At 35.9% G+C, this 24,490-nt stretch overlaps 1 protein-coding gene across 12 annotated transcripts in view; it reads left to right on the top strand.

Moving 5' to 3' along the window:
• Window positions 1–24,490, top strand: part of PCNX1 (pecanex 1) — a 206,691-nt gene that overhangs the window by 109,187 nt on the left and 73,014 nt on the right. For 10 of the 12 annotated variants that reach the window (XM_037832395.1, XM_037832394.1, XM_037832391.1 and 7 more), the window contains 4 exons: window positions 1,404–1,461; window positions 3,091–3,308; window positions 8,663–8,816; window positions 19,955–19,987. In XM_037832395.1, the coding sequence (XP_037688323.1) occupies window positions 1,404–1,461; window positions 3,091–3,308; window positions 8,663–8,816; window positions 19,955–19,987 (463 nt within the window). The remainder of the gene's footprint in view (window positions 1–1,403; window positions 1,462–3,090; window positions 3,309–8,662; window positions 8,817–19,954; window positions 19,988–24,490) is intronic. The other 2 variants (XM_037832388.1, XM_037832397.1) reach the window with 1 other exon arrangement.

Below are 24,490 nucleotides of genomic sequence, written 5' to 3'. Positions count from 1 at the left end.
CTGTCTGTTTTTGTTTTGCTATGCAAAAATGCAAGCATTATTTTAAAAATAAAAACTGTTCTGTGTTTTAGAAAACTAAATCAGAATTCCCTGTAATCTTATAGTGGGCACTGTTTTCCCACAATTTCAAATTTAACTATAGACTTTGTGTTTATATATGTTGCTTGATGTAAAAAAGCTTACTGGAAAAATATTTACACATGTAAGTTTAAATCCATAAGTTAGTTTTCTTTATGTAATTTAAAACTTTTATTTCCTCTTAGGGATTTTGATCAAGTAACTTTTTAAATGACCAGCCAGCTTTCATTTTTTAAAGAAACTTTTTACCAGCTCTGAGAAATAGGAATTTCTTAAAATATGGTTCACATATTATTTTTAGCTTATTTTTCCTAATTCCCTTAGAAAAGAATTGCATAAAATAATGCAGAAGTTAAGAGAAAAGAAAATAAGAAATTGGACATCATCATATAAAATAACCAGTAATAATTTTAGACTATGTTAAAGTCTTATTTTTCTACATTTTAAATCTTAGTGTTCCTCTATTGTAGTTGCTGCTTTAAAATCTGTTATTGATTAATTAGCTCACTTTTCTCATGGGGGTCATTTGATTCTTACTTTAGGACTTCAGTTTAATAATGGGTAGATTTTAAATGTTGTTATTCTATAGGCAGTTCATCTGTTTTTTTAAGTTTTGAGGGACCATGTAAAGCAATAGAATCTTGCAGTCATTAGCATGCCAAAGAGAATATTTAGAAAACTATAGTCTTTAAGCTCCTTTACTCCAGTTTCAGAATTTACCTTTTTAGAAATGATTAGAACAAAGTGTTACATGAGTCTGTAACAGGAATTAAGAGTCTCTTTGGTGGAAACAGTAAGGGGATGGGGAATGGAAAGACTTAATTGTCATGTCTAATGTAATTCAAGAGAACAACCCCTTATGCCATAAAGGGGGAAAAGTCTTCAAATTTTGAAATCTAAACTTGACTGAACTGTGGAAAGTGAATTGTCATGGTCTAGGGTATTATATTTAGGTTATAATATTTATTGTAGTTCTGCTGGGTCCAGGCAATATGTTAATTGCTTTCTTTGGATTATCTCATTTAAATAATTTTCACAAAAACTTTATGATACGGGTACTATTATTCTGTTACCTCTGAGGAAACTGAGGTAAAAAGAAGTTAAGTCACTTATCCAAGATCTTACTCAGTCAAAGATTTGAATACAGGCATTCTCACCCAGCAGCTTTGCTCTTAACCACAACTCTAGACAAATGCTATTTTGCATTTTGAATTTTACCTGGAAAATGAAGGCAATGTAACTATCTTCTAATTGTTAAAGGGATTTTTTTCTTCCTACTGTTTGACAAGCTATTATTCCCTAAAGTCTTTTTCATTTTATTTTAGTGACACAGATTCTCATGTATCCAGTTCTACCTCAGTTCGATTCTATCCACATGATGTGGTAGGTTTTCCTTTATTTTTATAAAATGATATATTTTCAGATTAAGTAGCTATAAAAATCAGAAAACTTGACAAAATTACAAAATAGCAATTTTGTTGAAAACTAGGATAAAATCATATTTGCTTTTCCATAGTGGATCTCCTCTGGTAAATCCTCTCATAAGAAAGAAACAAGCAAACATAAAACACTGTGACAATTAACTAGCTATATTTATGAATCAGTAATTACACATATTAGGGGTATGTAAAGGTCGGTTTACTCTCCAACTTTATAATCCAGGTGTGCCATTTTTAACTGTGCCATTTTACAACCTCACATTATGATTTTGGTGTGGTTATCTATTGGTTAACTGTTGGTTTTTCATACCATTGTGGGGGGAAAAAACTTGGTAATGACATTACTCTATAAAATATGCCGTGAAATATGGCGGGGATATTTTTAAAAGATAACACTGCTTTTGCCATCAAAATATATATTCATGTTGGAAAAGATAAAATATTAAAACCCTATTAAGCAACACATATAGATAAATCTGGTGCCAAAGGGATTAATTATTAGGGCTTCTTGAAGATGATACGTTGTAAGCAGGATTTGTAAGAATGTAGGATGTAAGTTTGGCATAGAGCAGTTGTTTTCAACCAGTGGACATTTGACAATGTCTAGAGATATTTTGGGTTGTCTCAGCTGCAGGGGATAAAATGGGGTGTGGTTTGCTACTGGTGTCTAGTAGGTAGAGGCCAGAGATACAGTTAAACATCTTACAGTGCATAGGATACCATCCCCACAACAAGAATTATCTGTCCCCAGTTGTCAGTAGTGCCAAGGTTGAGAAACTGGCATAGAGGATAAGAAAAGTGTTTGGGGAATTCTTTGTCAGTGTTTAGAGATAGAAATGACTGTGCTATATATAGGAAGGAAATTTTCTTGACTATACCCCAGTATGTGTTTGAAAAGCAAAGACTGTTCCTATTTTTTGATGCATTGTATTCCTGGAAATTCCATAGGAAAGCAAAAATAGGAAGATGATTATTTTATTGTTTTCCACTATTAAATGGTATGGAAACTTGAGGTAGCAAAATTCTGCCTAGTGCTGTGCCAGATACAGAAATTTTTGAAATTTTCAGAGGAAGGGGAAGGTGGTAAATGGATGATTTAAAATTGAAAGACATAAAGTATAGCAGTTTACTGTATAGTCTCAGATGAGCAGCCTGCCAAAACAAAACAAAAAAGGGAATTAGAAACAACAACATGATAAGACAGTCTAGGAAGAAATGAGAGTTCAGAGCAGTGAATCCAGTACAGAGGAGCTCAAATTTAACAGTGATAATGAGGTACATAATCAGAAAAAAGTGATTTTAATGGACTCACTAGCTACACAGTTCATAAAATCTTAAGATTTCGCACTTCCTAATAACACTTTTCCAAAAGGTTTGTTGATTAATTTCCTTATTTTTTAGTTCACTTCCTATTGTCACCTTCTGTAGTGTATAGTGATTATAAAATATATACAAGGTGTAGACCAGAGTAAAGAATTAATGACCCTGGATAATCTACAAGCTGATTGAGTAGCCCTTGAATCATGTCTTGATTAAAAATACTTTCAGCCTTTCAATACTGACTTTCTTTCAGCTCTCTCTTCCACAGATTCGATTGAATAGACTATTGACCATTGATACAGATTTGTTGGAGCAACAAGACATTGATCTAAGCCCTGACTTGGCAGCTCCTTATGGTCCAACAGAAGATGCTGCCCAAAAGATTAAACACTATTACCGCTTTTGGATCCTGCCCCAACTATGGATTGGCATCAATTTTGATAGACTCACACTTTTGGCCCTGTTTGATCGGTGAGGATATAATGTGATATTAAAGATATGTGTAGATTTTATTTTTAAGTGGAAGTGTCCCTAATGAGCCATTGAAGTTTTTACCTACTTGTCATGCTGCAAAATGTTTTCTGTTTTTGTCCTCTTGAGATTATAAGGATTCCCAGACATTGACTTTCTTAAATCCATTAAAAACTCTCTTTTGTAGTACTTTTAATTTGTTTATACAAAGAAATCCTTTTTATCATAAATAAGCCTCATGCAACTTAAAAGCCAGAGAATATGGGTGTTGATGATCTCAAGGTTATAGGTAATAAGATCCTAAATATAAAAGAGGAAACTTCTGTCTCCCTATTTCTTAGCACTACTGTTGTAATGGTAAAAAACATTAGTCAATTATAAACTCAGTGACTGACTGCCACCCACTCTGGTCAACATGGAATTACAAGGATTGGATTTACTCTCCTGTCTGAAACAACCCAAAACAGACAAACTACATGAAACAACAGTTTTCGAGACACTGGACGTGAAACAACAAAGGACAATGCTGAGAGATGGGAAACAAATGATGTGAGCTGAGGTAGAGCCCAGTGGACTTCCTGATTTGAGGAGATGGAGCTGAGAGTCTAAGACAGCCAGAGTTCATAGGACAGAATGTCAGAGAGGAGAGAGTTACTTAGAGAGAGAAACCTGGAGATCTGTAGGGTGTCCTCTCAAGTATTCAGCAGAGTTCTGATAAGCAAATTCATGTAAGGAAACTGCCTGCAACCAGGGCAAGAACCATCTAAAAGGAACCGAGAAATATTGCCTGGCATTGACACAGGGCCAAGAATCAAGAGTGAAAAATCAAGAGGGAAATTAGAAAGCATTTTGAAGTGAATAAAAATGAAAATACAACACATCAGAATTTTTGGAATGCTTCTAATGCAGTATTAGGAAAAACTGAATGCCTATATTAGAAAAAAAGAAAGGTCTCAAATCAATGATTTCACCTCTCATCTGTTACCAATAGCCAGATGGGAATAGCTCATAATTCACTTTTTATGGTGTACTGTATAGAGTGCTCAGGAAGGTCTTGCCTCAGGAGTAGGGAATAATTAACACAAGAATAAGCACTGCTTCAGACTCACCTAGCAGTTCATAAAAGCAAGACCTGAAAAGATCAAACTGTTTCCAAGTAGCTTAACCAAGTTCAAGAAGATTTACAGAAATTCAGAAATACCCAGCCCCCAACAAGGTAAAATTCACACTATATAGCATCTAATCAAAGTATCAAACATGCACAGAAGCAGGAAAATGTGACCTGGAGGAGAATAATTAATCAAAACCAACCTATAAGTGACACAGTTGGTAGAATTAACATTCTACTAATAGTTATAATTATATTCTATATGCTAAAAAAGTTAAAGACATGGAAGATAGTTTAAAAAAAAAAAAAAAAAAGGACCCAAATCAAACTTCTGGAGATGAAAACTACAATATTTGGGATGAAAAATATACTGGATGGGATTAATGGCAGATTAGACATAGCAGAAGAAAAGATTAGTGAACTCAAATGCATAGCAATCGAAACTATCCAAAATGAAACAGGAAAGAAAAAAAAAAAGGAATCTCTTCCAAGCCCCCAATGAGAAGGACAGAAAAAGAAAATAGAAGTGAGCTGTGGGACAATTTTAAGCAAAGCAGGGAGACAGAAATCATTTTGAAGAAATAATGGCAGGAAACTCTCCATAATTGATGAAAAATATAAATGTATACATCCAGGTAGCTCAAGGAACCCCAAGCACAAGAAACATGAAGAAAACTGTACCAAAGCCTATTATAATCACTCAAAATCAGTGATAAAATCATAAAAGTTGCCAGAAAAAAAAGGGCATGTTTTGTACAGAGGAACACTAAGAAAGAAATCAGATTTAGTGTTGGAAATACTTCAAGCCAAAAAATAGATAAAATGGATTTATTAAAAATTATCAAGCTGAACAAAAGCAGAAGAGGTAAAAAGATTAAAAACAAAATGAAAAATAGGAAACAGATGGGACAAAAGAAAACAAATAGAGGCAGAAAAGCCAGAAATTGTTGGGTCAGATAAGAAAATAAGACCCAATTATATGCTGTCTGTAAGAAATGTGCATTAAATATAAAATAGAAATAGCTTAAAAGTAAAAGGATGAAAAAATAAATACCATGCTAATACTAAACAAAATAAAGCAGGAGTGTGGTATATACATACCATTGAGTGTTATTCAGCCATAAAAAGGAATGACATTTTGCTGCTGTAACAACACAGATGAACCTTGAAGATATGTTGAGGGAAATAAACCAGACAGAAAAGGACAAATATTATATTATTTCAGTTATATGAAAAACCTAGTATAAGCAAGTACACAGAGATTGAGAGTGGATTATGGGTTGCTAGGGCCAGGGTGGGTGGGAGTGGGAATTATTGCTTGATGGGTACAGAGCTTTCTGTTTGGGATGATGAAAAAGTTTTGGTAATGAATAGTGGTATTGGTAGTACCATATTGTGAATGTAATTAGTATCACTGAATTATACACATGATAGTGGTTAAATGGGAAATTTTATGTTTTATGTATTACCACACAATAAAATTCAGAAAAGAAACATAATGAATATGATTGGAAGATTAAAAAGAAGAAGAAGAAAGCTGGGTGGCTCTGTTAATATCAGAAATAATAGCAGAGATTATTACTAGAGGTAAAAAAGGTGATTTCATAATGATAAAGGGATAAATTAATTAATAGGACATGACAGTCCTAAAAGTTTCTGCATCTAAGAACAGAACTTCAAAATGAAACAAAAGCTGATTTAAATAGAAGGAGAAGTAGACAGATCCACAATTATGGTCAATTTCATCACCTCTCTGATTAATTGATAGAACAAGTATGTAGAAAACCAGCAAGTATATAGTAGACTGAACAGTACTATCATCCAACCTGAGTTGGTACACTTTTATAGAACATTCTACCCATGACAACAGAGTACACATGGAACATTCATCAAGATCATATTCTGGACCATAAAATAAGTTTCAATAAATTTTAAAATATGTAAGTCATATATAGTATGTTTATTCTTACTACAGTAGAATTAAATTATAAATTAATAGCAGAGAGATTCTTGGAAAATTCCCAAATATCTGGAAACTAAGCAGTACTTTTAAATAATGCATGGATTAAAGAAGAAATCAGGAGGAAAAATAGGAAGTATTTTGAACTGAATGAAAATACAACACATCAGAATTTTTGTGATACTAACAGTATTAAGAAAAATTTATAGCACTGAATGCATGTATTACAAAAGAAGAACAGTCTCAAATTAATGATTTCACCTTCTACCTTAAGAAACTGGAAAAAGAAGAACAAATTAAACCCAAGTGACCAGAGAAAAGAAAGTAGTAAAGAACAAAGAGGAAATGTATGAGGAAACAGAAAAACATTGGAGATTTAAGGAAACCAAAAGCAGGTTAGTTGAGATTTTCAATTAAATTGATCAACTGCTAGCCAGGCTGATTGGAAATAAAAGAAGAACGCGACAAGACACAAATGACCAACATCAGGAATGTGAGAAGAGATATCACTACAGATTCTATAGTTATCAAAGTGATAATATGGGAATATTATAAATAGCTATATGCAAATAAATTCAACAGTAGACAAATGTAATGAATAAATTTCTTGAAAGACAAATTATCAAAGCTTATTCTGGAGAACTGCATAACCTTAACAGCCCCATATCATTTAAATAAATTTAAATTGTATTTAGAAATCTTCCCACAAAGAAAGTTCTAGATCCCGATGGTGTCAAAATAATACTCTAAATTAATGAACTGAAGAAAGGATAGCCTCTTCAACAAATAGCTCTGGAACAATTGTTTTTCCATATGCAGAAAAAAAAATGGACTTTGACCCGTACTTGGCACCATATTACAAAAATTAAGTCAAAATGGATCATAGGCCTAAATGTTAGACCTAAAACAATAAAACTTACAGAAAGAAAAAAGGAGAAAATTTTTGTGACTTTAGGTTAGGCAAAATTTCTTAGCTGTGTCACAAAATGATTAATAGAAGAACACATAAATTGGATTCATCAAAACTAAGAACAAAAAAGCCAAAAGAGCACATTTTCACCAAAGAGAAAAGTTGGCATTAATATGCATTGTAGCAGGGCAGAAGAAGAACTGAAGAGAGACATTGGATTTGATAAATCTGGATTGCCATAAATACTGTATAAGACCAAATGAAAATATGAATGATTGTTTTGAGAAAACAATTGAATTTCTTTTAATCTGGTAGAACTATTAAATGAAATAGAAGAGAGATGTTTTGTGTTTTATGTTTTAGGCCCAGTTGGTGATTATAAATAGGACATTGGTTAATAAAAACAATAATTTTAAAAATGTATGATTATAAATGTAATTCCTTACTCATTATAGAAAATGTAAATATACCAAAAATTTGAAGACAGAAAGAGGCCAGCCATAACCCCTTCACCCGGAGAAACCATTTTTACTAGTATTATTTTGATACATATGTGTTTTTTATCCTATATATGTAAGTTTTAAAATAACAATTTATTTCCTACTTTCTTTGTATGGCAAACATGCTGAGCATTTTTCCTTATCATTAAATATTCTTTAAAAACCTGACTTTTAGCAAGGATTTGTTAGTTTGTGAACGAAGTTTACGTAAGAAGTAATGAGGCTAATTCTTATTTTTTGGCATGGCATATAAAAATAATCCTCATTACTGTATGCAATGTCTTTGGCATCGTATTGTTTCTTTTACAGTGTCAGTTTAATAAAGTATAGAGTTGTCTTAGCAGCTTTGATAGAAGCAGAATTTATGGTCTTGATCATTGCTATAGTTCTCAAGGATATGTAAGAGCCTGTATTTAAGTAATTCTGGTGAGTTTTCTGGATTATTTCAGATGACTGAGATAGGGAAAATGAAACCACTAGGTATCTGGTTACAAAATGCCATATAAAACATTTTAAGTTTAACTTTCTAAAAATTCTTTTGAGATTTTGTTTTTTAAACTTCTCCGTGTATTTTAATTACTGTCCAAATTGGTTATTTTGTAACAAATTTGATAGAAAAACAGGTGTTAAGAAGAGTAAAGTAATAAAAATAAAAACTCGATTATTTATTGTAATTGGAATTTACAGTCCAGAATAGCATGCTTTATTTGTGTATAAGAATTTGTGTTGTTTCTACATGAAATTTGTTTCTTTCTCCTTGTGATCCAAAACCTTATTCAAACCTAGGACCTAAAAGATAATCTCAGCAAACATATCGTGAGCTTCATATTGATATGTTCTCTTTTTTTTCACTCTGATTAATAAATTTTTCTACAGAAATCGTGAGATCCTGGAAAATGTGTTAGCTGTCATCCTGGCTATTCTTGTAGCTTTTTTGGGCTCTGTTCTTCTCATACAAGGCTTTTTCAGAGACATCTGGGTCTTCCAGTTCTGCCTGGTGATTGCCAGCTGTCAGTACTCACTACTTAAGGTACTAGCCTTTTTGTTTTCAATTAGAAAAGTTGGAGGTTTACAGAAAAATCATGCAGAAAATACAGAGTTCCCACATACCCACCCCCGTTATTAACAATTTGCATTAGTGTGGTTCCTTTGCTACAATTTATGAGAGAATATTATTATAATTGTACTACTAACTATAGTCCATAGTTTACATTAGGGTTCACTGTTTGTGTGGTACAGTCCTATAGTTTTTAAATTTTTACTTTAGTAACATATTCACCTAAAATTTCCCCTTATGAACACATTCAGATATATAATTCGCTGGTGTTGATTACCTTCTCAATGTGCCACTATCACTAACATCCGTTACCATCTCTCTTCATTTTAGTGATAATTTTGTATCATTCACTGAATTATAGTAAGATATTAATTTTTAGATTTATTTTCCTTGGATATTTACATTAGATTGGGTAGGGAACAAAAAGGAGCAGTACACTTTTTAAAAAGTATGATGTATAAACACAGCTTACTAAAAACTGTTTCTTTGTACTGAAAGAAAATATTTGGGCAATTGTTAAAAATAAGAATTTGCATTCCTGAAAGTTATTTCTTTTTAATATATCACCTTTAACTCTCTCCCTCCCAACTTTCTAGTCTTCGATTCTATGTATAAAATTTATTAAAATCTGTCATTGGTTCATATGATAATGTCAAAACTCAGTATGTGTTTCTTCTGGGGCATCAAAAGCAGAAGATTGGTCCCTTTGTTATTGTTTTAATGGTGGTTCTAAAATACCAAATGTCAATTTTAAGCTTTCAAGAGATGAGAAAATCAAATACCTCAACTCGTGTAAAACAAAATTCTTCACCTTCCATGCAAAATCAATTTTCATAATTTCTCCTATTGCTGTTAATGTGGACAGTAAAATCCTGTCTTTGTGTTGGTGATTTATCTGATATGTTAACATGCAGAGCCCTCCCCACCCTGAAAACTATTCACTTAGGTCTGTTTGTACAAAACATCAGCTGTCCTTTCTTTTTTTCTCTCCATTTATAGCTGAACATCTGAAATAAGCCATATGCATCACTGAATACCTATTGATACTATCTGCCATTTTTATTTTCTCACTGATCTGTGGATTTGTATTACCCGGTAATTCTCCTACTTATTGGATAACTCTATATTCCTTCCTTGATGCCTCTTTGTTCTTTCGACTGCTTCTTAATTTATGAGAATTCTCTTTCAATTTATTTGGCCCCCTTTTCTGTTTGTAATTCTCTGCTGGTGAAGTCATCTTTCTATATTCCTTTTTGATGTCCAGATTTATATCTCCAAATTTTCACCTCTCTTGCAAGCTTTAGTCTTTTTTTTTTTTTTTTTAATTCAGTTTTATTGAAATATATTCACAAACCATAATACAGTCATCCATGGTATACAATCAACTGTTCACAGTATGATCATATAGTTATGCGTTCATCACCACAATCTATTTCTGAACATTTTCCTTACATCAGAAAGAATCAGAATAAGAATAAAAAATAAAAGTGAAAAGAGAATACCCAAACCATCCCCCCATCCCACCCTATTTGTCATTTAGTTTTTACTCCCATTTTTCTACTGATTTTTTTTCAATTTTTTAACTTTGTTTATCAAAAAATTAAAAACAAACAGGCAAACAACAACCAAAAAAACCCCACAACATTTCAAACAAAGCAATGGATTAAGGAAAACAAATAACCTAAAATAACTACTTTGCTTCCAATATGTTCCTACCATACCCCAAGAAAATTAATAAACCATGTCCAAACAGAGGAATAAGAAAAACAAATAATCTAAAATAACTACATTGCTTCCAACATGTTCCTTCCATACCCCAAGAAAATTAACAACCCCTAAGAAAACAAAGGAATAAGAGAAAAAAAAAACCTAAAATAACTCTATTGCTTCCAACTTGATCTTACTATATCCAAGAAAGTTTACAAACCATAATCATTCCTGAGCATTCCCATAACATTGAGATTACCCTCCATAGTTTATCTGTTCTTATTAGATTATCATTCCCCCTCCACTAATTGGTATCTCTAGGTCCCCTACATTCTACAGTATAAAACATTGTACATTTTTCACAGAATTCACATTAGTGGTAACATACAATATCTCTCTTTTTGTGCCTGGCTTATTTTGCTCAGCATTATGTCTTTTTTTTTTTTTTTTTTTTTTTTTAATCTTCATTTTATTGAGATATATTCGTATACCACGCAGTCATACAAAACAAATCGTACTTTCGATTGTTCACAGTACCATTACATAGTTGTACATTCATCACCCAAATAAATCCCTGACACCTTCATTAGCACACACACAAGAATAACAAGAATAATAATTAGAGTGAAAAAGAGCAATTGAAGTAAAAAAGAACACTGGGTACCTTTGTCTGTTTGTTTCCTTCCCCTATTTTTCTACTCATCCATCCATAACTAGACAAAGTGGAGTGTGGTCCTTATGGCTTTCCCAATCCCCTTGTCACCCCTCATAAGCTACATTTTTATACAACTGTCTTCGAGATTCATGGGTTCTGGGTTGTAGTTTGATAGTTTCAGGTATCCACCACCAGCTACCCCAATTCTTTAGAACCTAAAAAGGGTTGTCTAAAGTGTGCGTAAGAGTGCCCACCAGAGTGACCTCTCGGCTCCTTTTGGATTCTCTCTGCCACTGAAGCTTATTTCATTTCCTTTCACATCCCCCTTTTGGTCAAGAAGATGTTCTCCGTCCCACGATGCCAGGTCTACATTCCTCCCCGGGAGTCATATTCCACGTTGCCAGGGAGATTCACTCCCCTGGGTGTCTGATCCCACGTAGGGGGGAGGGCAGTGATTTCACCTTTCAAGTTGGCTTAGCTAGAGAGACAGGGCCACATCTGAGCAACAAAGAGGCATTCGGGAGGAGGCTCTTAGGCACAACCATAGGGAGGCCTAGCCTCTCCTTTGCAGCAACCGTCTTCCCAATGGTAAAACCTGTGGTAGAGGGCTGAACCCATGAAACCACCAGTCCCCTATGTCTGTGGTCATGTTAGCAACCATCGAGGTGGGGTAGGCGAATACCCCTGCATTCTCCACAGGCTCCTCAAGGGGGCACTACATCTTTTTTTTTTTCCCTTTTTTTTTTTTTTTTTTTTTACCTTTCCCTTCTTTTTTAAATCAACTGTATAAAAAAAAGTTAAAAAGAAAACAAACATACAATAAAAGGACATTTCAAAGAGACCATAACAAGGGAGTAAGAAAAAGACAACTAACCTAAGATAACTGCTTAACTTCCAACATGTTCCTACTTTACCCCAAGAAAGTTACCTAATATAGCAACATTTCTGTGAACTTGCTCCTACTATATCCATCAGAAATTCACAGACCATAGTCATTCCTGGGCATCCCCAGAACATTAAATAGCTTATCTGTTCTTCTTGGATTATTGTTCCCCCTTCCTTAATTGCTCTCTATTGCTAGTTCCCCTACATTCTACATTATAAGCCATTTGTTTTACATTTTTCAAAGTTTACATTAGCGGTAGCATATAATATTTCTCTTTTTGTGCCTGGCTTATTTCGCTTAGCATTATGTCTTCAAGGTTCATCCATGTTGTCATATGTTTCACGAGATCGTTCCTTCTTACTGCTGCGTAGTATTCCATCGTGTGTATATACCACATTTTATTTATCCACTCATCTGTTGAAGGACATTTGGGTTGTTTCCATCTTTTGGCAATTGTGAATAATGCTGCTATGAACATTGGCGTGCAGATATCTGTTCGTGTCACTGCTTTCCGATCTTCCGGGTATATACCGAGAAGTGCAATCGCTGGATCGAATGGTAACTCTATATCTAGTTTTCTAAGGAACTGCCAGACTGACTTCCAGAGTGGCTGAACCATTATACAGTCCCACCAACAGTGAATAAGAGTCCCAATTTCTCCACATCCCCTCCAGCATTTGTAGTTTCCTGTTTGTTTAATGGCAGCCATTCTAACCGGTGTTAGATGGTATCTCATTGTGGTCTTAATTTGCATCTCTCTAATAGCTAGTGAAGCTGAACATTTTTTCATGTGTTTCTTGGCCATTTGTATTTCCTCTTCAGAGAACTGTCTTTTCATATCTTTTGCCCATTTTATAATTGGGCCGACTGTACTATTGTCATTGAGTTGTAGGATTTCTTTATATATGCAAGATATCAGTCTTTTGTCAGATACATGGTTTCCAAAAATTTTTTCCCATTGAGTTGGCTGCCTCTTTACCTTTTTGAGAAATTCCTTTGAGGTGCAGAAACTTCTAAGCTTGAGGAGTTCCCATTTATGTATTTTCTCTTTTGTTGCTTGTGCTTTGGGTGTAAAGTCTAGGAAGTGGCCGCCTAATACAAGGTCTTGAAGATGTTTTCCTACATTATCTTCTAGGAGTTTTATGGTACTTTCTTTTATATTGAGATCTTTGGTCCATTTTCAGTTAATTTTTGTGTAGGGGGTGAGGTAGGGGTCCTCTTTCATTCTTTTGGATATGGATATCCAACTCTCCCAGACCCATTTGTTGAAAAGACCATTATGACTCAGTTCAGTGACTTTGGGGGCCTTATCAAAGATCAGTCGGCCATAGATCTGAGGGTCTATCTCCGAATTCTCAATTCTATTCCATTGATCTATATGTCTATCTTTGTGCCAGTACCATGCTGTTTTGGCAACTGTGGCTTTATAATAAGCTTCAAAGTCAGGGAGTGTAAGTCCTCCCACTTCGTTTTTCTTTTTTAGAGTGTCTTTAGCAATTCGAGGCATCTTCCCTTTCCAAATAAATTTGATAACTAGCTTTTCCAAGTCTGCAAAGTAGGTTGTTGGAATTTTGATTGGGATTGCATTGAATCTGTAGATGAGTTTGGGTAGAATTGACATCTTAATGAGATTTAGTCTTCCTATCCATGAACATGGAATATTTTTCCATCTTTTAAGGTCCCCTTCTATTTCTTTTAGTAGAGTTATGTAGTTTTCTTTGTATAGGTCTTTTACATCTTTGATTAAGTTTATTCCTAGGTACTTGACTTTTTTAGTTGCTATTGAAAATGGTATCTTTTTCCTGAGTGTCTCTTCAGTTTGTTCATTTCTAGCATATAGAAACATTACTGACTTATGTGCATTAACCTTGTATCCCGCTACTTTGCTAAATTTGTTTATTAGCTCTAGTAGCTGTATCGTCAATTTCTCAGGGTTTTCTAGATATAAGATCATATCATCTGCAAACAATGACAGTTTTACTTCTTCTTTTCCAATTTGGATGCCTTTTATTTCTTTGTCTTGCCAGATTGCCCTGGCTAGCACTTCCAGCACAATGTTGAATAACAGTGGTGACAGCGGGCATCCTTGTCTTGTTCCTGATCTTAGAGGGAAGGCTTTCAGTCTCTCACCATTGAGTACTATGCTGGCTGTGGGTTTTTCATATATGCTCTTTATCTTGTTGAGGAAGTTTCCCTCAATTCCTACCTTTTGAAGTGTTTTTATCAAAAACGGATGTTGGATTTTGTCAAATGCTTTTTCAGCATCTATTGAGATGATCAATTGATTTTTCCCTTTTGACTTGTTAATGTGTTGTAATACATTGATTGATTTTCTTATGTTGAACCATCCTTGCATGCCTGGAATAAACCCCACTTGGTCATGGTGTATGATTTTTTTAATGTGTCTTTGGATTCGATTTGCAAGTATTTTGTTGAGGATTTTTGCATCTATATTCATTAGGGAGATTGGCCGGTAGTTTTCCTTTTTTGTAACATCTTTGCCTGGTTTTGGTATTAGATTGATGTTAGCTTCATAAAATGAGTTAGGTAGAGTTCCATTTTCTTCAATGTTTTGAAAGAGTTTGAGTAAGATTGGTGTCAGTTCTTTCTGGAAAGTTTGGTAGAATTCCCCTGTGAAGCCATCTGGCCCTGGGCATTTATTTGTGGGAAGATTTTTGATGACTGATTGGATCTCTTTGCTTATGATGGGTTGGTTGAGGTCTTCTATTTCTTCTCTGGTCAGTCTAGGTTGTTCATATGTTTCCAGGAAATTGTCCATTTCCTCTACATTATCCAGTTTGTTGCCATACAGTTGTTCATAGTATCCTCTTATAATTTTTTTAATTTCTTCAGGATCTGCAGTTATGTCACCTTTTTCATTCATTATTTTGTTTATATGGGTCTTCTCTCTTTTTGATTTTGTCAGTCTAGCTAGGGGCTTGTCAATCTTGTTGATCTTCTCAAAGAACCAACTTTTGGTGATATTTATCCTCTCTATTGTTTTTTTGTTCTCTATGTCATTTATTTCTGCTTTAATCCTTGTTATTTCTTTTCTTGTACTTGGTTTAGGATTGGTTTGCTGTTCATTTTCTAGCTTCTTCAGTTGATCCATTAGTTCTTTGATTTTGGCTCTTTCTTCCTTTTTAATATATGCGTTTAGTGCTATAAATTTCCCCCTTAGCACTGCTTTTGCTGCATCCCATAGGTTTTGGTATGTTGTGTTCTCATTTTTGTTCGTCTCTATATATTTAGCAATTTCTCTTGCTATTTCTTCTTTAACCCACTGATTGTTTAGGAGTGTGTTGTTTAACCTCCAGGTATTTGTGAATTTTCTAAGTCTCTGATGGTTATTGACTTCTAATTATATTCCATTGTGGTCAGAGAATGTGCTTTGAATAATTTCAATCTTTTTAAATTTATTGAGGCTTGTTTTATGTCCCAGCATATGATCTATTCTGGAGAAAGTTCCGTGAGCACTAGAAAAGTATGTGTATCCTGGTGATTTGGGATGTAATGTCCTGTATATGTCTGTTAAATCTAATTCATTTATCAGATTGTTTAGGTTTTCAGTTTCCTTATTGGTCCTCTGTCTGGTTGATCTATCTATAGGAGAGAGTGATGTGTTGAATTCTCCCACAATTATTGTGGAAACATCAATTGCTTCCTTTAGTTTTGCCAGTGTTTCTCTCATGTATTTTGTGGCACCTTGATTGGGTGCATAGACATTTACGATTGTTATTTCTTCTTGCTGTATTGCCCCTTTTATTAGTATGTAGTGGCCTTCTTTGTCTCTCAAAACATCCCTGCATTTGAAGTCTATTTTATCTGAGATTAATATTGCTACACCTGCTTTCTTTTGGCTGTAGCTTGCATGAAATATTTTTTTCCATCCTTTCACTTTCAGTTTCTTTGTGTCCCTATGTCTAAGATGAGTCTCTTGTATGCAACATATTGATGGTTCATTTTTTTTGATCCATTCTGTGAATCTATATCTTTTAATTGGGGAGTTTAATCCATTTACATTCAACGTTATAACTGTGAAGGCATTTCTTGAATCGGCCATCTTATCCTTTGGTTTATGTTTGTCATAATTTTTCCCCTCTGTCTATTAATATCCTTTATTGTACCCATACCGAATCTCTTTAGTACTGAACCTTTCTCCAAGTCTCTCTGTCCTTTCTTTGTTTCTCTGTCTGTAGGGCTCCCTTTAGTATCTCCAGTAGGGCAGGTCTCTTGTTAGCAAATTCTCTCAGCATTTGTTTGTCTGTGAAAAATTTAAACTCTCCCTCAAATTTGAAGGAGAGCTTTGCTGGATAAAGTATTCTTGGCTGGAAATTTTTCTCACTCAGAATTTTAAATATATCGTGCCACTGCCTTCTTGCCTCCATGGTGGCTGCTGAGTAGTCAGTACTTAATCTTATGCTGTTTCCTTTGTATGTGGTGAATTGCTTTTCTTTTGCTGCTTTCAGAACTTGCTCCTTCTCTTCTGTGTTTGATAGTGTGATCAGTATATGTCTCAGAGTGTGTTTATTTGGATTTATTCTATTTGGAGTTCGCTGAGCATTTATGATTTGTGTATTTATGTTGTTTAGAAGATTTGGGAAGTTTTCCCCAACAATTTCTTTGAATACTCTTCCTAGACCTTTACCCTTTTCTTCCCCTTCTGGGACACCAGTGAGTCTTATATTTGGACATTTCATATTATCTGTCATATCCCTGAGGTCCATTTCGATTTTTTCAATTTTTTTCCCCATTCTTTCTTTTATGTTTTCATTTTCCATTCTGTCATCTTCGAGGTCACTGATTCGTTGTTCAACTTCCTCTAGTCTTGTACTATGAGTGTCCAGAATCTTTTTAATTTGGTCAACAGTTTCTTTAATTTCCATAAGATCATCCATTTTTTTATTTAGTCTTGCAATGTCTTCTTTATGCTCTTCTAGGGTCTTCTTGATTTCCTTTATCTCCCGTACTATGGTCTCATTGTTCATCTTTAGTTCTTTGAGTAGCTGCTCTAGGTGCTGTGTCTCTTCTGGTCTTTTGGTTTGGGTGCTTGGGCTTGGGTTATCCATATCGTCTGGTTTTTTCATATGCTTTATAATTTTCTGTTGTTTTTGGCCTCATGGCATTTGCTGAACTTGATAGGGTTCTTTTAGGATTTGTAGACCAATTGAAGTCCTTATCTCTAATTTATCAGATCTACAGCTTCGTGGAGTACACTTTCTCTAACTAACCAGCAGGTGGCGTCCACGAGCCACTTGTTCTCCACAAGCCAGATCTCCCCTGCTTAGCCTTTTTGGTGAGTGGGGGAGTGAGTCTTGTGGGGTCCAATTGGTGTACCAAGCTTGCGTGTGTAGTTGGTGTTGCCTGCCCTGTATATGGGGCGTGTTTCTTGGCAGTCAGGGAGTGGGGGGTGGCTCTAACAATCAAATCTCCCTGGTGATCCTAGAGTTTTAAAGCTGCTGCAATAGTCTAATCCTTCAGTTCAGTCCTGCCACAGTTTGTCTCTGCCACTGACCCACAAGTCCTTGGTATTGGCGTATGGCTCCTGAGACTTGCAAGTTGGCCCCTCTTCCAGGCTGTGCACCCCGGGTCCTCTGTTGAGGGATGACTGTGCTATGTCACAGGTGAGTGCCGTCCCCCCAGGGCAGTTCTGGGCTGGTGGGCTGTGTAGGGAGGCTCCCAGTCTGCTGAAATGATAGCTGAATGGGGCTTTGTTAATTCACACTGCTCTACCTTCCCAACTCTGGGACTATCAGCTGAGGTTGCAGGGAAGGCTAATGTCCACACCCAGTTTTGTGGTGTGTGCCTGTTATTTGAAGCACTTCCGTCACACTGGGTTGTCTGGGGCAGTTCTGGGCTATGGGGCTGGCGATGGGCAGGAGTGTTTCCTGTCCACCAGGATGATGGCTGTGGGCGGACACCCCCCTTTTCTTGGGAAGTTGTGGTGTTTAGTGAATTTTCTCAGCCACTGGATTATTGCGTTTTGTCTCAGAGCTCTCCTAGTTCTGCTCTTGACTTGACCTGCCCAAATAGTAAGTCTTTGAAGCTTTCTGTATTGGGCTTCTTAGAGTAATTGTTTTAGAAAAAGAAAAAAGGATTAAAAAAAAACAAAACAAAACAAAACAAAAAAAACGGGCCCTCCTCGGAGATCTAATGGGTTATTGAAATGCTAAGAGACAAAGCAACCAGGGCCATTAAGGAAAGGTCCACAGGGCAGAGAGATCAGATTTTCTTCGGGATTTGCATATGCGCCTCAGGGCCCTTCCCCTTTCTATGTTCACCAGAACTCCAAAAATCCTCTGCTTTTATTTTGGAGTTTTTCGTGTTGTTTTTTTTCTATGCCTGTCTCCTTTCTGCTGGGCTGGCTGCTCTCAGATTCTCTGGTGTCTGGTCTCAGTCTATCTATGGTTGGAGTCTGTATCAGTAGCATGAGTTTCCGATAAGAGCAGCCACTGCAGTTCTCCCTTCTCCTTCCCGGAGCTGACAGCCCCTCCTCCCCCGGGACTGAGCCTGGCAGGGAGGGGCGCGGGTCCCCTGGCCGCAAAAACTTACAGATTTCGCTGATCTCAGCAGTTCCACGTTTTCATGAGTGTTGTATGAAGTATGCCCAAAGTTAGATTGCTCTGTGGTGTCCAGTCCACGCAGTTCCTGGCTTTCTACCTACTTTCCTGGAGGAGTAACTAAAACATACAGCTCACCAGTCTGCCATCTTGCCCCCGCAAGATTTAGTCTTATATATCTAACAGTTGGACACATTTTAAAAATAGTACATCATCTTCTGGTAACGTATTTTTCTCTCTCAATTCCTTGCTTTTGACACTAGTGAACTGACTCAAAATCTTAGAGCCTCTTCTCCTTCCTCCTTGATCCATAATAGCAAGTAAGCAAGTCCCTTTGATTGAATTTGATGATTCTACATTAAAATTCCTGGCCTCTGTTCTTGGCTTTCATTTCAAGCACCTTAATACATTCTTCTGTCACCTTAAACCCTTTAACTTCATTCCCTTGTCCCAATCTCTTTTGTCTCAATTAATTTTGACCACTGCTTTTTCAGGTTAATATGGTTACTTATTAAAGAGTTAAAAGATGATTGAGATTTTTGAACCTAATTGACTAGATGCATAGTAATATCACAAATAAATAAGAGAGTAGAAGCTTTGGGAGGATAGATATTGGAGTTGAAAGAGTTTAAAGATTACCTGGTTTCATATCTAGCCAAGGGCCATATGCCAAACTCAGCAAGGTTGAAAAATACAGAATTAGAGGTGATGACCATCTTAGTGAAATTGTTTGGCATAGCACTGGAAATGAACTGGAGCTTGGGAGTAAAGTCATGATCTAGGAAGGATCTCCATAGTACCCACTGAACATTTTAATGGAAAGCTAATAAAGTCTCTTATAAGGATAAAGTTTAATTTTATAATTTAATGATTTTGATGTTGCAGGTAATATATTTAATACAAATACCCTTGAATTGTTTTGTAAGCATTTTAGAAGCTAGCCATATTATGCATTTCCTGAATGGATGATATTGCATGACAAAGGATTCTACCTTAAATGTACTTGTATGTAATTATGAGCCAAGCAATAAGGTGGATCTCTCTGCCATCTGTCTTTTCAGAAACATGAAGCTAGATGCAAATTATTAATTAACCTTAAAATTTTAAGAGTAAGTGAAGGTTTGTAATGTTTTTAATATCACAGTGACACCAGTATATGGAGTTGTTTCTTTGGAACAGAATCGGTATAGGTTGTTTCTTGATTGTGACATATTTAATTGACATCATTTCAGGCATTTTCAAAGTTGTTTCTAAAATTACCAGGATTTCAGTACTATAACCTGTCTTTCTGTTTTAATTTTAGAGTGTTCAACCAGATTCTTCTTCTCCCAGACATGTAAGTCACTCTAATATGCCTATAACTTGTAGCTCCTGAGTATTCATCAAAGCCTCTTTTTTTTTGCGTGTCAGATTAAATTAAAATTTATGTTATGTTTCTCATTTAAGTTTTGACACACTACTAGAAATATAGGTGATTTATTAGATGCCATAAAATAACATTGTACTTGTGGACAATAAGAAAAATACTTCCTTTTTTGACAGCCAGTTTCAGAAGTGGTATCAGTTAGGCAGCATGGTTCCTATAAACTCATGCTTATTTGGTGATTTGCAATTAATAAAGTTTGAATAATAAATTGTGAAGTAGTCAAACAGAAGTTTGAAGTAGGACAAATATGATTTTATTTCGGTAATTATTAAGAGCAATAAATAATCTGTTGATCTGGTGTTTGGACCTTTGGACTAAATTAAGAACTAAAACCCTTATTTACTTTGTGACTTTAGACAAAAATATTAGCAACCTAACCCTATATATTGTGAAGAATGATCCACTTTTATACTTGAGAGTATTTGTTTAATAGAATGACCAAAGGGCATTCTCTTGAAAATAGTTAAAAAAAAACACGGACTTCAAGTACAGTTTATGGTAATATTTGTTTCTGTTTTTAAAATGTAATTAATTTTTACCCACTTTTTACCTGTTAATGGGAATAGATGAGCAAAACAAAAGGAGGTAAGCAGTTTTCTTTTAACTAGTTATGTTTCTTATTTTGTGACAATGTTTTCTTAAAAAGAAAAAAATTTTTTTGTTATAGAAGTTACAGGTTTACAGAAAAATCATGCAGAAAATAAGAGTTCCCCTATAGCCTCCTCCCCACCCCTCTTCACACTCAGTTTTCTCTATTATTAACTTTGTACTAGTGTGGTACCTTTGTTTTGCAGCTGGTGGAAAAAAAAATTATAATAATTATGCTAAGAACTGCAGTCCAATGCTAAGAACTGCAGTCCAAAGCTTACATTAGGGTTTGTTTTTTTTTTTAATAAATTCAAACTTACAGTAACAGTTGCAAAAATAATACAAACCCCATACACAGAACTCCAGCATACACCATCCCCCCTCCACCAAAACCCCGATCTACCAACTTTAATATTTTGTCACTTTACCATTTCTTTCTTTCCCTCCCTCCTTCCCTCCCTCCCTATCATCCATCATCTATTGCTCTGTCTTCTGAACATATGAGAGCAAGTTGCACACATCCTTGAACAAATAATATAATTCACATATACATTTCCTATGAACAAGAATATTCATTTATATAATCACATTAAGTGTAGTTAAAAAGTTCAAGAAATTTAACATTGATATAAAGCTTACATTCTATATTTCATTTTTTTCTTGTGTCCCAGTTGTGTCCTTTTGAGTCTTTTCTCCTCTATTCTTAGATCTTATCCAGGATCATCTATGGCATTTAATTGTCATTATCTATTTAGACTATCTGTTTTTTCAATTGTGGAAACATGTGTACAGCATAAATCTTCCCATTCCAGCCCCTCCCAAGCATTCCATTTAGTGGGATTAATCACATTCACAATGTTGCAATGCCATCTTCCCACCATCCATTACTAGAAATTTCCCTTCACCCCAAACAGAAACTCTACACTCATTTCTTATTAACTCCCCATTGCCCCTTCCTCCACTTCTCGTAACCCGTACTCTACTTTTCATTTCTATGATCATATTCTCTGATACTCTCTTTGTATTTACCATGGGGCTTAAATTTAACATTTAAGTCTATAACAATCTTGTTTTCTTTGATACCAACTTAAATTCAATAGGACACATAAACTATGTTCCTATTCTTCTCCATTCCCCCACCTTTATGTAGTTCTTGTCAAAAATTACATATTTTACATTGACTCCAAAATCACTGATTTATCATTACACTTTATGTATTTTAGATCCTGTAGGAAGTAAATAGTGGAGTTACAAATCAAAAATACAATAGTATTGGTATTTATATTTATCATGTGATCTTTACTGGAAATCTTTATTTCTTCATGTGGTTTCAGTCAATTGTTTAGTGTCCCTTTCATCCTGCACAATTCCCTTTAGCATTTCTTGTAGGACTGATCTATTGGTGATGAAGTCCCTCAGCTTTTGATTATCTGGGAATGTTTCCATCTCCCCCTCATTTTTAACCTCCAGGTGTTTGTGAATTTTCTATGTCTCTGATGGTTATTGACTTCTATTTGTATTCCATTGTGGTCAGAAAATGTGCTTTGAATAATTTCAATTTTTTAAAATTTATTGAGGCTTGTTTTATGTCCCAGCTTATGGTCTATTCTGGAGAAAGTTCCATGATCACTAGAGAAGAATGTGTATCCTGGTGATTTGGGATGTAATGTTCTATATATGTCTGTTAAATTTCTCCATTTCTCTCTCTCCTTTCTTAGTTTCTCTGTGGGTAGGACTCCCTTTAGTATCTGAAGTAGGGTAGTTCTTTTATTAGCAAAATCTCTCAGCGTTTGTTTGTCTGGGAAAAATTTAAGCTCTCCCTCAAATTTGAAGGACAGTTTTGCTGGATAAAGTATTGCTTGGAAATTTTTCTCTCTCAGAATTTTAAATATGTCATCCCCTCCATGGTGGCCTCTGAGTAGTCACTACTTAGTCTTATGTTGTTATCTTTGTATGTGGTGAATTCCTTTTCTCTTGCTGCTTTCAGAACTTGCTCCTTCTCTTCAGTATTTGACAGTCTGATCAGAATACTTCTTGGAGTGGGTTAATTTGGATTTATTCTATTTGGAGATCACTGGGCATTTATGCTTTGTGTATTTATATTGTGTAGAAGGTTTGGGAAGTTTTCCCCAACAATTTCTTTGAATACTCTTTCTAGACCTTTACCCTTCTCTTCCCCTTCTGGGACGCCAATGAGTCTTATATTTGGACATTTTATTTTATCTATCATATCCCTGAGATCCATTTCAATTTTTTCAATTTTTTTCTCCATTCTTTCTTTTGTTATTTCATTTTCTGTTCTGTGGTCCTCAAGGAGGCTGAGTCGTTGTTCAACTTCCTCTAATCTTGTATTATGAGTATCCAGAGTCTTTTTAATTTGGCCAACAGTTTCTTTTGTTTCCATAAGATCTTCTGTTTTTTTATTTACTCTTGCAATTTCTTCTCTATGCTCTTCTAGGGTCTTCTTTATGTCCTTTATATCCTGTGCCATGCTCTTGTTGTTTGTCTTTAGTTCTTTGATTAATTGCTCCAGGTACTGTTTCTCCTCTGATCTTTTGATTTGGGTATTTGGGTTTGGGTTATCCATATTGTCTGGTTTGTTCATGTGCTTTAAAATTTTCTGTTGTTTTTGGCCCCTTGGCATTTGCTTTACTTGATAGGGTTCTTTTAGGATATGAAGGATTATTCAGACACCAATCTCTAATTTGTCAGATGTACAGCTTGGTGGCGTACACTTTCTCTAACCAGCAGATGGCATCCGCGAGTCACCTATTCCCCTCAAGTCAGTTCTCCCCAACTGTCTTTGTGGTGTGTGGGGGTCTGGTTCTTGTGGGGTCCAGTTGGTGCACCAAGTTTGGGTGTGTTGTTGGTGCTGTCTGCCCCGAACGTGGAGCGTGTGTCTGAGCGGTTAGGGAGGCAGGGCAGCTTTAATAATCAAACCTCCCAGGTGTTCCTGGAGATTTAGGCTGTTGCAAGAGTCTAAACCTTCATTTCAGTCTTGCCACAGATTGTCTCTGCCACTGACCCACAAGTCCTTTGTATTGGTGTAGGGTCCCTGGGATTTCCAGGTGGGTTCCTCTTCCTAGCCGTGCCCTTCTAGGGCCTCTGCTGAGGGAAGGCTGTGCTACAACACAAGTGCACACTGTCCCTCAAGGGAAGCCCTGGGCTGCTGGGCCGTGCAGGGGCGTTCTCAGCCTGCTGTAAAGATGGTTGAATGGGGCATGTTAATTTCCCCCTTTTCACACAGCAGCGCCGTCCCAGCTCCGGGACAGTTAGCTGTGGGTGTGCGAAAGGCTGTTGTCCATGCCTGATATTGTAGCGTGTGCATGGTGTGGCCAGAAACACTTCCCATCACACTGGGTCCCTTGGCACAGCTCTGGGCTTTGGCTCCGGTGCCGGGCAGGAGCATTCCCAGCTCGCCGGGAAGATGGCTGCCAGGGCCATGGTTTTTTTCCCCTTTTGGCTCACCTCCACCCTCCTCACTCCAAGACAACTAGCAGTGGGTGCATGAAAGGCTATCTTCCATGCCAGATATTGAGGTGTTCTCACAGCCCTTTCCTGCTGTGCTTCACTGTGTGGTACTTGCTGCCATATCTGCAGCTGCTATTGGGTTTTTTTTGAAAAAGAACTAGTCCACCTCCAAACATCAACCCATGGTTTCCCTACCCCGCAGCATGGCTGCCGGACATTCAGCAGGCTCACTCACTTGTTTCAGAACACAGACTCCTGGTTTCACCAAGTGCATGGTCCCTGTGGATTTAGCAGACCTTGTCCAGCTGGTACATCACTGGAACTGGTGTTCTGGGTCACTTCTGGCATCTATCT

Source organism: Choloepus didactylus, chromosome 4 (genome assembly GCF_015220235.1).
Source record: "Choloepus didactylus isolate mChoDid1 chromosome 4, mChoDid1.pri, whole genome shotgun sequence".
Classification (NCBI taxonomy): Eukaryota; Metazoa; Chordata; class Mammalia; order Pilosa; family Megalonychidae; genus Choloepus; species Choloepus didactylus.
Note: the sequence above shows the minus strand (reverse complement) of the source record. Positions and strands in the feature narration are given on the sequence as shown.